Source organism: Thermobia domestica, chromosome 4, assembly GCF_964235325.1.
Source record: "Thermobia domestica chromosome 4, izTheDome1.hap1.1, whole genome shotgun sequence".
NCBI lineage: Eukaryota > Metazoa > Arthropoda > Insecta > Zygentoma > Lepismatidae > Thermobia > Thermobia domestica.
Window position 1 is genome coordinate 8,297,845 of NC_137457.1, and position 16,375 is coordinate 8,314,219.

Genomic DNA, 16,375 nt, shown 5'->3' on the forward strand with positions numbered 1-16,375 from the left:
AGCAGAGCGAGTAACAAAATTTGTTGACAGACAACTGATACTTTCAACAGAATCTAGATGGAGAAGGATTTTGTGTGATGTGTATGGTTGCATATTTACAGCACGGACTGAATGTAGTCATAAAATCAAATCGAACAAAATCTTTATGTCTGCAGGTTCATGATTCAGAATCATGACATATGTTCTAAAGGATGCAGACATTAATTATTTTGGAAGAGTTAATGCAATAAGGATTTGCGAGAAAATAGGAAAACTCCCGGCAAAACTTAAAGAAAAATGAACAGTTTATAAAATCTTCTTCATCAAAATTTCATTTGGTTGTGGATCTAAAGCGGGATCCCTTGCCATAAAGATGCATACTACCACCGTGTTAATATATATCCGTTTTCACCCTCCCATGTAGAAAACAAGAGATTACTAAGAACGTATGGGAGTTGATGACACACAAAAACAACAATACTGGTTATGTAACGGAAAGAGATAAAGGTCGTGTTAAGAAGGTAAATACACCGTATCTCGTTATGAGTTGGTAACTTTTCCTCCCAGATTTGCTTCAAATAAATAAATATTCACAGTGTTGCCTCTTAGGCCAAATGAGACGGATAATTAAAGAAATATGAAAATATTTGATGGAATGAGAATATGCTTGACAATAGAAGAAGTATGAGGTTCCACTGAAAAGACACCTGCTCATTTCAGTGACCAACGTGAACATTTCCTTGGCAATGTGAATCATGTTTTAGGAAATCATAGGAAAGAGAAAACATTGTATTACCTGGTAGTCACAATGATGAGAGTCATTGAACGGTTCAGAGATAATCAAAACCAGCATCTACTCATTGACATGGAAGTGCACACAGACATGTCAGGGAACGGTAGTGCAATCTACATTGCAAGTAATCCGCCCCATGTACTTGTACATGATAATACACATAGCCTGTAACGCCTCTCTCCGCCTAGCCTCCCCAATTCAAATCCAAATCGAGAGTTTAAAATAATAATAATAATAACAAAACTGTCGATTTGAACTCGTTCAGAAAAGCCTGGCAGAAGATACTTCATTGATAGGACCCTCCTCTGTGTTCCGTGACATGCTGGAAATAATATCCGATATTCCTTTTATCCACAACAAATAATCAGGAAAAATAATATTATTTTAAAATAAACACCAGAATTCAATTTTTCATTAACAATTTTATTGAACAACGTGGTGGTTGTGTATATGCACTAATACGTCAGATTAATGCATAGATACAAAGGATCAATATCAAACATAAGAATATTAAAATAATGAAAAGAGTAGGCTCTCTCTCGCTACGCAAATGTCGATCAATTCTGAATAACAGTTCAAAATCTAAATTGTTCAATTTCAGGTAACAACACAATTTTATTCAATAGTCACGAAAAATTCCGTTTAATTATCGCAATAAATATTCAAAATTAATTCGGCCGAAAAAAATAATTCGAAACAAAACTCTAGATCAAGTATTCAAAGTACTTCCTAATTAAATCAAGATAAGATTTAGCTTAATCACCTATAAATTCACTAATTGATTCATTAGATTTATTGAACAAGAAATTCTCTCAAAATTCGTATTCACAATTAGTGTTCAGTCAAGTAAGCAATTTTTGCTTCTATATTTATGATCAACCTGTATATAGTCAAAACCTTCATAGAACTTTCCCAAAAAAATTACTAATTTTTCGGTCTCAATTTAAAATATTCACAATTAACAAAATGTATACTATTTTTTTCGCATTCTTCATTTTTTTTTTTAAATTTAACCTTTCCTGGAGAGTAAAGGAATGCTACCGCTGTCAAAGACAGCTCAAGCATGATTTATACTTAACAATCAAAGAATCGCCAATTACCAGCCTAAATAGAATACAAAGAACATTGGATTACCACGTTCTTACGTTACTCCAATTAATATGTCTATTTTTTTTAAAAAAAATCTTTCGCTCAAAAAATCCTTCGTAAAAGGCTGTGGGGGGAGGAGAACTAGACAACTAGGACTAGAATCCTAACAGTATATAAAAAACAAGATATAAGCTAAGCGAAGCGAACCAAGATATATTTGTTTTTTTCTGGAGAAAAGGGGAGGCGACAAATTATGCCATTGCACGGGGCGACAAATTGCCTAGGCCGGCTCTGATGATATGTATATACAAGGCATGAATATAGGATGACACAATTTGAAGTAATGGAGGGTATTTCAAAATTAATATTAAGGTTTTGAAACTTTGTAGTATCTATTACAATTAACTTACAATTATAAATATTATATCAAATGAAAGAGCAACTCAAACAGTTTTGTACGCTCGCATGTACATGCATTGTTTCTTCTGTCTGGCGTTAGAAAGAGCAAGCAGCAAAGATGGAGACTAGAGAGCAGAAAGCTTTTTGTGTTTTAATAAAGACTGAATATGTACAGTGCAACCGTCTGTGTGAAGAATATTAAGCAGACGCTTGCAACTACGTCCTTATTGTTTGCAGTTGCTACATGTCTAAAACCTACAGACTACGGTTTACGTGCCAATTTCGCAAGTGAAATATTGCTGCACAGCAATGAAGATTTTCTGGATCGTGTCGTCTTCAGTGATAAATCGACATTTCACCTAAGAGGTAATGTGAACATTCATAATGTTTGCATGTGGCCGTCAGTAAATAATCAGGAAATGGTACAATTGAAACGAGACTTCCCCAAAATTGAATGTGTTTGTGCCATATGGCGGAAAGTTTATGGGACTTGCTCGCCTATCGACTAGGTGTGTGCCGTGTGACGAATGAATCTCACATCGAACACTTGTAGCAAAGACTGTTTAACGTGCTCTTTTACTTGATGCATTGCTTATAATTGTACGTAAAATGTAATAAGTATTTAGAAGACTTAAAACCCCGATATTCATTTTGAAATATCCTGCATTTCTCACCAACAATGTTGGAACTAAGATGTAAAAAGGGGAGAAAAATTTCCTTATAAAGTTATTGTTTACAACAACGATATTATTATTAGTCGAGACTATAACTACAACAACAACACGGGTTAGCAGTAAAAAAATGTAATCAAATGTACACTCGGTGGCCCAGGTGGACAAAGTGGCACACACGGGTGTGTCACTTCTTTAATCCGCTCCTGTGTGGACACTAATTAAGATATCGGGATATTATTCTTGCAAAATATGGTTATACCATAGTTTATCATATTAATTTATTTTTCTTCTGGTGTAGAATTTCCTTCTCAAATTTCACCCCAGTCAAAAATTCGAGAATTTTCTAATTTTGAATTTCGTTTACTTCTTTTTTTCCTGTAACTTCCTTCGTTCTAGAAAGACCTCCTTAAGACTTGCCAGGTAGATACCTCGGAGGAATACCTAACTGTTGGCATTAATTAGACGGAGCTTCGCGCAGTGTTGTCAATAAGGGAAATTAAAATTTCCCTACATTTGGGCAAAAAATTCGAAATTTTTGTTTATAAATCCGTACCTATATATAAATCCGAGTGCAAGTCAACTTACGCCAATCGAACATTTGTCCTTACTTAACAAACGCAAGTACAGATTGGTAAAATGGTGTAATTAGGGGGCGCACGAAAAAATCGTATTTAGGTTCTAACTCTTGATTTTTCTAGTTTTCCCCTACTTTTCTCTTTACCGTAATATTGTATATTTTTGGTAATTAGAAGCTTTGTTCCTTAAATATCGCCATAATACTTGTAGGATATATTAGTGTTTTACCAGTGTTTGATGTAAGATAGTTTTCGTCTGTCTGCTAGCAGTGTTGCCCGCTACAGACAATTTTAATTCCAGAATTTAGGGGGAAATTTTGGGAAATTATCTATTTTGTCTCTATTATATCCCTCTTGTTGGCTACATCGGAACAAACATACCAGTATGTGGAGGTATCGTCTTTGCCCTACACAACACACTGCAGAATGTTTCAATAGTATAATTAGGGGAAGTACAGTTTAGGTTTACGATAATTTGTTTTCTAATTGGAAAGATAACTATGATTTTTTTTAGGTAGAAGAGATATTTTTGACATGCTTACTTTATTAGATATCGTCACAATACTTGTAGGATATATTAGAGGTATACGAAATCTTATTCTAAGATAGTTTGTGTGTCACTGGTAGCAGTATTGAAAGCTACAGAAAATTTTATTTCCAGAATTTAGAGGCAAATTTTGGAAAAAAATCCATTTTTTGTTTCTATTATTTCCCTCTTGTTGGTTACACTCGAACAAACGTAATAGTGTCTAAAAGCCTCGTCTTTATCCTACACAACGCACCATAAAAAGTTTCACTTGGATAATTAGGAGAAGTACAGTTGAGGTTTATAATAAACTATGTTCTGGAAATGGTAAAAAAGGGTGAATTTCTGAGATAGAATGAGATATTTTTTACGATTTCATGTTTAGTTTGTTAAAAATCGCCATGATACTTGCAGGATTTATTCTTGGAGTACCAAGGTTTATTTTCAGATAGGTTTCGTCTGTCTTATGGGAGATTTTCCAGCCAAAACAATTAATTCCGGATGTTAGGTGAAAAAGTCGGAAAATTTTCCTTTTCGCCTCTGTTATTACCCTCTTGCTGGATACATTGAAATAAACGTACCACTACCTCAAAGCTTCCTATTTGCCCTACAGAACGCACCATTAAGAGTTTCAATAGGATAATTAGAGAAGCTGTAGCCCCGGTATAGCTGTTGATTTTTACTTGTGAGGTGTAGAAAGTGTCAAAATTTCATGTGTATGATGACAGAGATTTTTCTCTTTCCCTCTTTGAATGGAAGCCAGCGACTTCTGGATTTCACTGTACCTTGTCAATACACTAAATATTTTTAGGTAACTTGGGGAACCCATATAGCAGCAGTGGTGCTAGTTACAAAAAATTTTGTAAATTCGGTTAGGGAATTTTTGTAAATATTCACCCCTACATTTCCCTCAATAATTTCCCAACCGTTGGCAACACTGCAATGAAACTTACACCAAAAAATAGCCACTTCCATTTTCTAAACAACAAGGCCTTAACCATGTCTATCAAATGAATGGTTTCTGATCACTAAGTCACTAACTGAAAATGTAGGAAAACGCCAAAAATGACCTGGATCCGAACGGAATAATCACATAATTTTGCTCGTGATCGTAATCACAAAGAAACAAACGATTTGTAAGTTACGAGGGCTTCGACTCAAGTTCTGTTGATTATTTCAATAATCTGCAACATAAACCAATATATAATAGTTGCCAGAAAAAAAACAGACATTTGAAAAAAAACATGAAAAAGAACAATGTTTTTTATTGAAAAGAAACTTCACAGAAAAAAAACGTTTTTACAACACTACGTGGCACGAATTCAGCGCTCCAAAATATATCAAAGGTGTACTATAGAATTCAAGTCAGAACTCTGTGCAGGCCAGTCTATTTCAGGCATGTTATGGCCGTGTAACCACTCCGCTACAGGCCGCCCAGTACGAACAGGTGCTCGATCTTGTCGTAAGATGCAATCGCCATTCCCGAATTGCTCTTCAACAGTGGGAAGCAAGAAGGTGCTTAAAACATCTATGTAGGTTTGCGCTGTGAGAGTGCCATCCAAACACCAAGGGGTGCAAGTCCCCTCCAAGAAAAACACGAGCACATCATAACACCACCACCTCCGAATTTTACTGTTGGCACTACACACGCTGACAGATGACGTTCACCGGGCATTCGTCATAACAACATTCTGCCATCGGATCGCCTCATTGTGAACGGTGATTCGTCACTCCACACAACGTTTTTCCACTCTTCAAACATCCAATGTTTATGCTCCTTACACCAAGCGAGCTGTCGTATAGCATCAACGTGCGTGAAGCGTGGCTTATGAGCAGCCGCTCGACCATGGAATCCAAGTTTTCTCACCTCACGCCTAACTATCATAATACTTGGAGTAAATCCTGTTGCAGTTTGGAATTCCTGTGTGATAGTCTAGATAGATGTCTGCCTATTACACTTTACGACCCTCTTCAACTGTCGGCGGTCTCTGTCAGTTAACAGACGAGGACGGTCTGTACGCTGTTGTGTTGTACTTGGTCCATTCCGTTTCCAGTTCACTATCACATCAGACACAGTGGACCTAGGGATGTTTAGGAATGTGAAAATCTCGCGTACAGACTTCTGCCACAAGTGACACCCAATCACCTGACCACGTTCAAAATTCGTGAGTTCCGCACAGCGCCTTATTCTGTTTTCTCACGATGTCTAATGACTACTGAGGTCGCCGATAATGAGTACCTGGCAGTAGGTACCAGCACAATGCACCTAATATGAAAAACGTATGTTTTGGAGGTGTACGGATACTTTTGATCGCATACTTTATGTTAACTAGTAAAGTATATTTTTTTCTTGCTCACAAATCTAACAATTTTCACCCAGGAACGTTTCTCTATATGTAGGTGAAAATCGATCTTGGTTATATAATGCAATATTACACCAAAGTTATGACTAAAGCACAATTTCATATGAGTGTCTCACAAGCACACATGAATTGTAATCTAGAGTGACGGGAATGTCTACATGGAATGGAGCAAAATCAACTCAGACAGAAATCTGTGGAGATAATTCCTTGATAATGATTTGCCTCCATTACATTACATCTTCTCCGAGAGTAGCATTACAGTAACCATCACAGGTTCAGTTCTGTCGTAACATTTATAGTAATTTGATAGCAGGAAATCGTTTAGACGCTGATTTTGCTTATATATGATGTGTGATGAAACGCTGAAACTGACTGGTGTATACTGTAAATGGCTTGGACGAATTGCTTCATTCCTATTTAGATAGTTCTTCAGAATCGAGGAGGCAAAGAACTTTTCCATTTAAAGTGGAAATGTAATGACTGGTGTGATAGCAGTTCTCAAATCAGGAATTGATTTCGATGCCTTGTGCATAAAACGTAGGTATACTAGATACTAGAGCAGCTAGAAGGGCTACAATAGTAGCAATTGATGAGATAAAAGACAAGTAGTAGTTTGATCTGGTCTCTGATTATAAAACAATGGAAAATTTGAAGCCAATAATGGCAAAGTGAATGATGTGTCACAGAGCCTCCTAATCGTGGAGTAATATAATCTTTAACGTGAGAGATTCTTGGTTCGATTCCATACACAATAGAATTTTGTAGAGACCTTCACTCATGTGTAGTCTACAATGGAGAATTAGAAATATATAAGGATATATTCAGCTATTTTCCAAAATATTCTAGGTATTGTACTTCCCATTCTGTTGAGAATATTCTATTTTCCACAGAGATACAATATTGATCTAGACACTAATTTAAATTACTTGCTGTGAGCCCTAAACAAAAATCAACGAACAATAAATTATGGAACTTGGATAGAGAAGATATATTGGAGAAACTCCTATCCTCTCTACAATAACAGATTTTAGATTTATGATATATTAGGATGCAGGAATTTCCATATATCTAGTTCTGCTTTTACCTTAATAGATATTCACCTGATCTAATTTTAAACTAAAATATCTCGTATCGAACATACAGAAAATCACTACTTTCTAACATGGTAACTTGTATAACTATCAAAACAGGTGAGCTGCCCTGTAATTCGGCTCTTCTGTTGCATAGATTTATGGCTGGGATCCTAAGACGACATGAGAGAACCAGAGATACAGGCGTTCCCCTTGGGAAATAGTCCCCCCGGTTGCTTCTAGACATGTAGCGTTATAGTGTAAATGAAGTAGCGTAGTATTATTATTTCCGGCAAAAAATATCTCCATTGCAAAAATAGCTCTGTCCTCCGCTCGCCACCAATAAATTGAAACCTGCATAGTCGCTGTTGTTAACAGGCATAGTTAGTATGATCATTTGCGGTCCCAGGATTCAAGTCACAATTATGATTCGGAGCTCACTAGGATATTATGTTCAGTCTCTCGTTATCTTGAAGTTGTATTCGATTATGGAACAAAGCTAAAAATTTAAAACTATTTACAACAATTTGGTGGATAAAATACAACCATAAACGTTGGATAACAAAGGAAATAATAAACGTTAGTCACTCTCGTAAAGTATTTTAATATGTACCCTATCAAGAACACTTGTGATCCAGTTGAAATATTGCTATATGATTATTTGATTACAATAAATGCTAAGAAATTGTAAATTGTATCTTGTTTTCTAATGCAAATTGGTATGTTCATTTTAACTTCACTCTTGAGCACCACGATTATGTGAGTCATAAGCTTACATTTTAACATTTAATATGAACAACATTAATGACATTAAAAAGTGAATGTAGGTCGCAGTACGCATGCAAACCATTTAGCCGCAAGGGAACTCCCTAATATACATGATACCAGCTTTAGCAAATGCATAGTTGATCGATATGCATACTTTATTTTAATGTACCTACAACCAAAACAATTTCGTTAAAGGTATAAAGGTGAATATCTATAATTTTGATGGTGACTCAGCAACATTGATCAAAATACCTTTCTCTGCTAAGCTTTAATTCTTAAACATCAACGAATTATTTCCAGAGATTTGATTCTTTTATATTTTCATATCACATATATTTACTATTTTAAAATACGATTAACATCACACAGGAATTCATTGAGGAGAATTTTCCTTATTCAATGACTGTCATCTTACATTTACATACAATGATAATAGTGTTCAAAAATAATCAACTTAGGTATTAACGTTAATAACTAATTTTTTTAAGTAACCTTGAAGTTATATTTACTTCCGTCAATTCTTACCGTATGTTGTAAGGAAGCAATTCTGGTGGCAGTGGAAGTTGGGGTAGTGGATTTGGCTTCGGTGGTGGTTCTAATGGCGGAGGAGGAGGAGGCGGCGGTGGTGGAAGTTGGAGTCAAGGTAAAGTTTTTGTAAAGTAAAATTTTAAATTGTATATAATGATTCCAAGTATAATAACAAACACATTAAGAAAATGTTACAAATCTTAGTTATGTTGTCACATTTCATTCATATGGTGTATACAATTTCTACTGCTTGTATACTTAATAGTGAATGTATGAAATTACTGTATAAATTGTGTTCTATAAAGGCTGTTACACCTTACAAATAGCATTGTAAAAGACTTCTGTAACCGATTCATGCTATTTGACCTCTGCTACGTACTCACGGTAAAAAGCTTTCTCTTGAAAATAATACTATATTGCCTAAAGAACCAGTGATTTACAGTTGGAGAGATCTTCTTTCAAAAACAGAAGAATCTTTTTTTGAGCTACTTTCTTCATTTTTTGAAATATCAAGGCTGACTGCCTGATTTCAATGCAATTTGAGGAAAGGTGAGATGGTTATGAGATCGAGTTTCATATAACGCACTTCATTGTGTTTGGAAGTTACTTGAAGTGTCTTTTAATAGTAGTATACTTTCGATTACAATGCAATTAACCTAGAATAAAGCTTCTTTGTATCAAGGTGCTACATCACCAAACTGCTCTTGTGGATCAGCTAGCACATAAAGTTTTGCAGCTGGATCATATGAAATTTGGATTGAATTCAATACCAGAGAATGTAAAACTTTAACCCAGGAAGTGATCCCTTTATTCTGCCTTGAAACTGAAGTCAGGAAAGAGGTCATTTTAAGAAAATGTCTTATTTTGCGTTGTTGCCTGTGCAACTGAATATTTTCTTTATAATTTAAACTACAAGATATGGTATAAATATCAGCAAGCACAATTGCTAATTACAATTGTGTTTCAAAACTTCTAGCTTTATAGATTGATAAGAAAATTATTTCGGAAACTCGTGTTTCATTATTTTTATATACATTTTCATGCATTCATTTTTAAATTTATAAAAGCAATGTTTATATAACATATTGTAATACTGTAGCAAATATTTTTAAGACATAAAACGAATTTATATGGTTTAATAATACGTTTATTAAGTAGGTCCGAATCCATGATAGCATTGGATTTTGAAATAAAGTTCTGATATATCACCTCCTTTTGAGGCTCATTTCTTGCTTTTAATCAAAATAGGAAGGACAGTGCCAACTGTCGAACTTATTGGATAATTCTCGTATATAAAAGAATAATTCTAGGAACTGCTTCCTCACAAACATATATGTGTACACTTGAATGTGTGTGTGTGGGGGGGCTCGAAACGCATAAAGTATCTTATATGGCCAAAACAGAGGGGAAATCGCCCCATATTGGATACCTGAGGACAGCGTCAACGACCAGCTTAACCATTGTTTTGGCCCCGAACGTGTAATGAAATCGCGACATTTTCCTTCCAAGCAGCAAGACCGAGAGAGCTCATAGAGCAGACTATTCATTCGCGCGTCTAGCTGCGACAGAGCAGGACCTTGCTCAATTCCTGGTCCCAGCCACTCATAAGCACAATTGGGTGTGCTATACCGCACACTGATCAGTGTGTCTCTGTTGAAGTGCACTCCCCATCTCCTTGTTAAAGTATCAGTGGGTTGAGCATTACAATAAGAAAATTGTTTTGAATTTGTGTATATCCCAATTTCATTTGATATAAACGTGTGCCCCGAGTGGAAAACGCATCAGTTCATGTATTAATGGAACAACTAAGAAGAATTCAGCCTTAGGACTTATACTAGGTTTGTGCGGAACTATTGCAGACCATAACCACAGGACCAGCTACGGGCCCAAACAAATGCATGCGCTTCAACCTCAAGGCAACCTGTGAGCTTCTAAGTGGACTTGTTGGATCAACACTGTCGTGAGTAAAATTAACGCCACCAAATAACCGTCAATGACTTGCAAAACGAATTAGGTCACATAAGAAAGAAAAAAAGAAATATTGATAATATTGAATTTTTTTAAATTGAAGACAGTAGAATATTTGTATTACTGATATTTTTTACATTTCATTTAATTTGCGTTATATTGAGTGGAATTTTATTTTTCTTGTAAAACTAATTTTGCATGTCATTCATAATGAATTATCCTCAATATTTGCTTTACACATTTAAACGGTGCTTATATTTATATCTATTGACCCCAGCTTCTGTAGAAATTAAATATAGACATGGTACGGACCATGTCGTCGTGGCCAGCTGGGAATAAAGTAATGAAAGAGAGATAATAATAGGAAACAGGCAGCACCTTCGTATTTATAAAATAACAACCACGACGAATAACGCGATCTTAAAAGCATGTTGTTGTTAGTGGTGAAGAGTATTACGTTTCCAGTATAAAATTCATCTTGGACTGTGTGGAAGACAGTTAGCAAACATTACTCTATTTTACCTTAAATTATTTATTTTAAGCCATTGTTCATCAAATATATAGAAAATAAATATATGTTTCGATCTTGTAAAACTTTCAAACATTTAGAATGTATAAAGTAAAAGGGGCTATATTTGACAAAATGTCATTTACTGACAAAAGACACTGTTTTCTAGTTTTACTACAGCATAAATAGGTCACGTAGATCGTAAAAATAAATAGGCCTATATTCATTGCAATTAAGTACGGTTAAAAGTTGTACAGAAAGTTGAAAAGTAAAACAGTAAATCACAAATGATTAAAGAAAAACAATGCAATATGTCTCCAAGTTATATTATTAAATAATGCTGATGTTCCGAGAATGATCGTTGACATCAATACATGTGGTTTAATTGCCAGTGCTGGGCTTGAAGCTTTATAATCTTTATAAGGAAGAACACTAGGTAAGGTATGAGGAGCTTGTCCACAATGACAGCACAGGATAGCCACGCGTGTTAGTATTTATGTGCTGATGATAGCAATGTTCTATGTTCGAATCTCCTCAGCTTGCTTCCGAGCTTTTTCTTTTATAGCACTCGTGCGTATGTTGCTGATGAATGAACAACTATTTTCTCCTCGGATCCAATGTAACTTTTAATTCTCCTTACCAATAGATTACGATTTCTTCTGTAAATTTACTTGCAAGTAAGCCATGGCTATTCTAAATTAACGAAACAGAGTGGAGTTATTCTACGTTATGCTTTCTAGGCTAAAGATGGCCTACGATTAATGAAGGAGAAATACAAAGTAAACCATAAGAAAATAGGATGAGGAAGCAAGCGAAAGAGCTTTAAACAAACATAGATACAAAGGACAATCAAAAGATCGTTTAACTTTATATAATATTGTGTGAGATATTATAAAATTAACTGTTAATTATATTGAACATCTATAGGTGCCAATTTGGTTTAAAAACATAGGAATGCCAATGGTCAGTCGTTTATATATATATATATATATATATATATATATAGAGAGAGAGAGAGAGAGAGAGAGAGAGAGAGAGAGAGAGAGAGAGAGAGAGAGAGAGAGAGAGAGAGAGGGAATTCTAAAATATACCAAAATTAAGAAAAGAGAAAGATAGCATCTAATTATGTTGGCAGTGTAACTATTATTTCAAGTCTCTATGACGTTTTCTATGTTTAGGTTTCTCTATCGCTTTGCTTGTCTCTTACCAGTCCTGTGAATTCAATATAATTATTTAGTTATGTTAGTAGCTGTTTTAGACCTTATATATGTAATAACAACTCACACTGTTACTGAAAAATGTTATGTTCATTGCCTTAATGTATTAGACAAGAAACCGGAAAGAGAGACTCATAATTTTTTGAGAGGTGATATTGCACTGACAATGAAAATCTGAACCCTATTTACATAGACTTGTTCCTTAGCTCTCAAGTCAAATTAAAACTATACCACAGAGTCGTCCACTCCCTGTCCTTCTTTGATGTAAGTATTATAGAACCATACTTTGTAAGGTGATATACAAACATGTTTTATCGCAGTGATACATTGCATAATAGTATGAATAATGAAACCCAACAGAAAATGAGGTTTCCGGAAGTACATGGAAGGCAATCCTGGTTTTACAGAATTCAAAACATATTGTAGATCAAAAAGTGAAGGGCTAGTAATGTACAAACGTCACTTATATTTAGCAGTCTTAAACACGAAATGTTCATGTTATCTCCTAAAACATTCATAAAAGAGGTATACTCTTACGTTGATAGAAAGTAATATTCTTGATAGGTTTTGCGGTGTTGTATTTATTACAGCAAAGCGTCAAAAGGTTATTTACCAAATACAAAAAATATAAAATCATTGGTAGTTATTACAAACAGTATATAGTATCCGTCATTGAAAGTGATAAATATCAGCAACATGTTCTATGACAGCTTAAATGTAACAACACTAGGGTGTTTAGTTGAATAAATAATTCAAAAATCGCGTTATTTGGATCGTGTGGGCATACAATAATTACAAAACTATTATTACTGTATTTCGTTGATGCATATTTGCGATGAAGGTAAACACAGGGGTAAAAGTGAGGGAAAACGTGGGGGACGTGGTCCTTCTGCTTCCAGAAAATTTCCATGGCGTCCTCCCACTTTTTTAAAAAAAATACAATGGAAAAGGTAGTCACGGGGGACGGCGAGATGTCATGCGTCCCCCAACCTTTTCAGATTCAGTTTTACTCCTCGGTAAACGCGCTTTTTATACATTATATTGGCTTCCTTGCACAGTATTATTGTCATGTTTCCTTTATAGAGTAAATGACTTTTATAAAGATTCGAAATAGTTGTGAGCCAACATGACGTTACCAAAGCCACAACGAAAACTGCTATAACTTCAATGATGCTCAATGCTCGTGGTTTCCAGCTCACTAAATATGACCCGATGACGAATTTATACACAGTTAATATCTTTAGTTAGGTATGATATAAACGGACAAATTTCTGTAGACGGATTTAAGTGCACTTCAATAAAATTTGAGAAACGGTATAATCTCTAAAATAATATTAACATTTTCTGACCGTATAATTCCAATTGGAATCACAAACGTTTTTTGGTTTTCGTAGCACATATATCATGCCGAATGATTCCAAGTTCTCTCATCCATTGTCGTTGTAGCTTTTACCAACGGATGGGACCTGTGTTGGGTTTCGTCAAGATCGCTAGTTTGCGCGCACTTAACACATAATCGATTGAAATAAAATGTCTTCATTTCCAAAAGAAAATTCACGTCAGACATGTGTATAGAAAGATGCCAACCACTTGAAATTTATTCACTAAAAGACGTTACGTTTGGAGATAATGTACGATGTTATTGGTAACAACACAATTGTTCAAACTGTGCATATGTGCAATGCTACGAGAAAAAACAATTGTATCATGGTACTTGATTAAGGTAGATTTTCATATCCCGCACACTTTTGTTATTGAAAAGGATTTCGAGTACATATATTTTTTTCATAAATGCTGAATAAATTATTTTCATGAAAAACTGTCCCTTTACATTTACTATATAATGGTGCTATTTTCCAAACGTAATGCATCCATGTATTATTATTAATTACTAAGATTTCAAATTTAATTCGTGAAGTTCTTGTGTACTTTCAAGTTTTATTATCTTATATCGTAAGGTAGTCATAATGGTAGCAGTGGCAGTTGGGGTGGTGGTTTTGGCTTTGGCGGTGGTTCTAACAAAGAAGAAGGAAGCAGCTTTGGCGGCGGAGGCGGTACTTGGAGTGAAGGTAATGCTAAATTTATTAAAACATTTTAAACTGGAAAATATTAATGATGCATGATTGCAAATAATAAACTCAAATTTAAGTTTTTTTTTAAAATCTTGATAGTATGTTGAAACTTTTACGTCAAGTGTTCTATATAGTTTGTACTGCCTAAAAGTCTGAAGTTATTGAGTGATTAACGTATGATCAAGCTTCAAATTCCTTACAAATATCGTTGGACATAAAGTTCGCAACTGACATATGTCACCCGTTCTTCTCCACGTAGTATCTGCACAAAGTAACCATCTTCAACATTTTTCCTTGATTCCATTGATTTCTACAAAGTAATTTTATATTGGCTATAGAACAAGTGATATATATTTGAAATTACTTTTTGATTAGAAAAGGCTACTTTCTATAAAATATTTTTCATATTGGAAGTAAAATTATGACAGTGCGACGCCAAGAGAATAAGGGCGATAAATAATTAGCTATTAACACGAGCTTCGCAGAACACAGTTGCATGGGTTTTGTAGTTAGGTGGATTCTTTCTATCAGTAAATTATTTTCACTACGCCATTCTGATGCGTATTCATTGCAATCGTAGTTTAACAACAGTCATGGGTTTAATATAAAACCATGATCCAACAAAATTAGATGTAGAAAAATTGAATGCTGGAAAATAATGGATCGATTCCACTATCCACGATCCAGAGGACATGCTAGTGATAATCCTTCATAAAACATTTTTTTTTTATTAACTAGGGTTAAAATTCTGAATCAATAGTTATTACAGAAACTTGTACTCACAGCACAACTGCTCCATGTAAGTTGCACAACTAACTTGAAAGAGAAATTCATGAAATGCATATAGAGCTTTTTCGGTTTCATAACTAAATATTTGTTATTGTTTCCCAAAATTGTGAATTTCAATGAAAAATTATGTTCTGATTTGATTGTAAGAGTGGATAGCGATCCATAGCATGAATAGTTGTTCATCTGCCCTTCATTTCAAGATATTTATTGATCTAATTGTGACGTTATCGTGTATCCATAAAGTGGGTGTGATTTATTTTTAAGTATGACACCAAAATTTAGGTGTAGATTTCAGATACATCTTCCACATGTTAACGGCTCCTGATTATGGGCACACTTTTGCGTGTATTTTTTCATTTAATCATAAATCTATTTTGCTTTTATCCTCTTCAGATAGAAGTATCATTTCTATTATTAAATTATATCAACGGAAGTTTCGTATAACATACCCAGAAAGAGAAAATTCAAAAGATACCAATATATTAAAGGTAGCTGGAAAACTAATATCTAGATTTAACACTTTACGCTTTTAAATCTAGATGTCAGTCTTCTGGAGTAAAACTGTTAAGATCCGCTTTAGACATTTCACAGGTTAATTCAAATATTTGTTTCGTTTCTCTGATTCGTGTATAGTTTAAGAATTATCATCATTACCCTCTTCATGATCGTCAAGGATTATCTGATATTATGGTTAACCTGACCCAACTGAGAAATTTCCATGCATCATAGTTTTTAGCTAATTTTCTATATATTCTCTTAAGATGTTATTGTTTAAGTACAGTCTATCAATTGCAACCGCTTTGTCCCTTTTCTCAAAATACTGCTATCATACATTATAACACGTTCCTCATTATACAACTTCATCCGAGTAAATTTAGGAAACAACATTTTTTCTTTATCTAATTACTTCTAAAACTGTTTTTTCTCTTTACTACTTCCAGCATCTTTCAATTTCTTTCCTCTGGTCCAGTTTTCATTCTTCTTTACATCCGCAATTTGAAAGACTAATATTTATTTTTATTACTTTTGCTTAACTTCCATGTATTTCCCTATAGAG

At 34.5% G+C, this 16,375-nt stretch overlaps 1 protein-coding gene across 1 annotated transcript in view; it reads left to right on the forward strand.

Annotated features, from left to right (window-relative positions):
• Nucleotides 1-16,375, forward strand: part of LOC145683623 (uncharacterized) — a gene marked incomplete at its 3' end in the record, with an annotated part of 551,164 nt that overhangs the window by 232,603 nt on the left and 302,186 nt on the right. Inside the window, 2 exon segments of the mRNA XM_081754960.1 lie at nt 8,775-8,879; nt 14,416-14,526. Of these exon segments, the coding sequence (XP_081611086.1) occupies nt 8,775-8,879; nt 14,416-14,526 (216 nt within the window).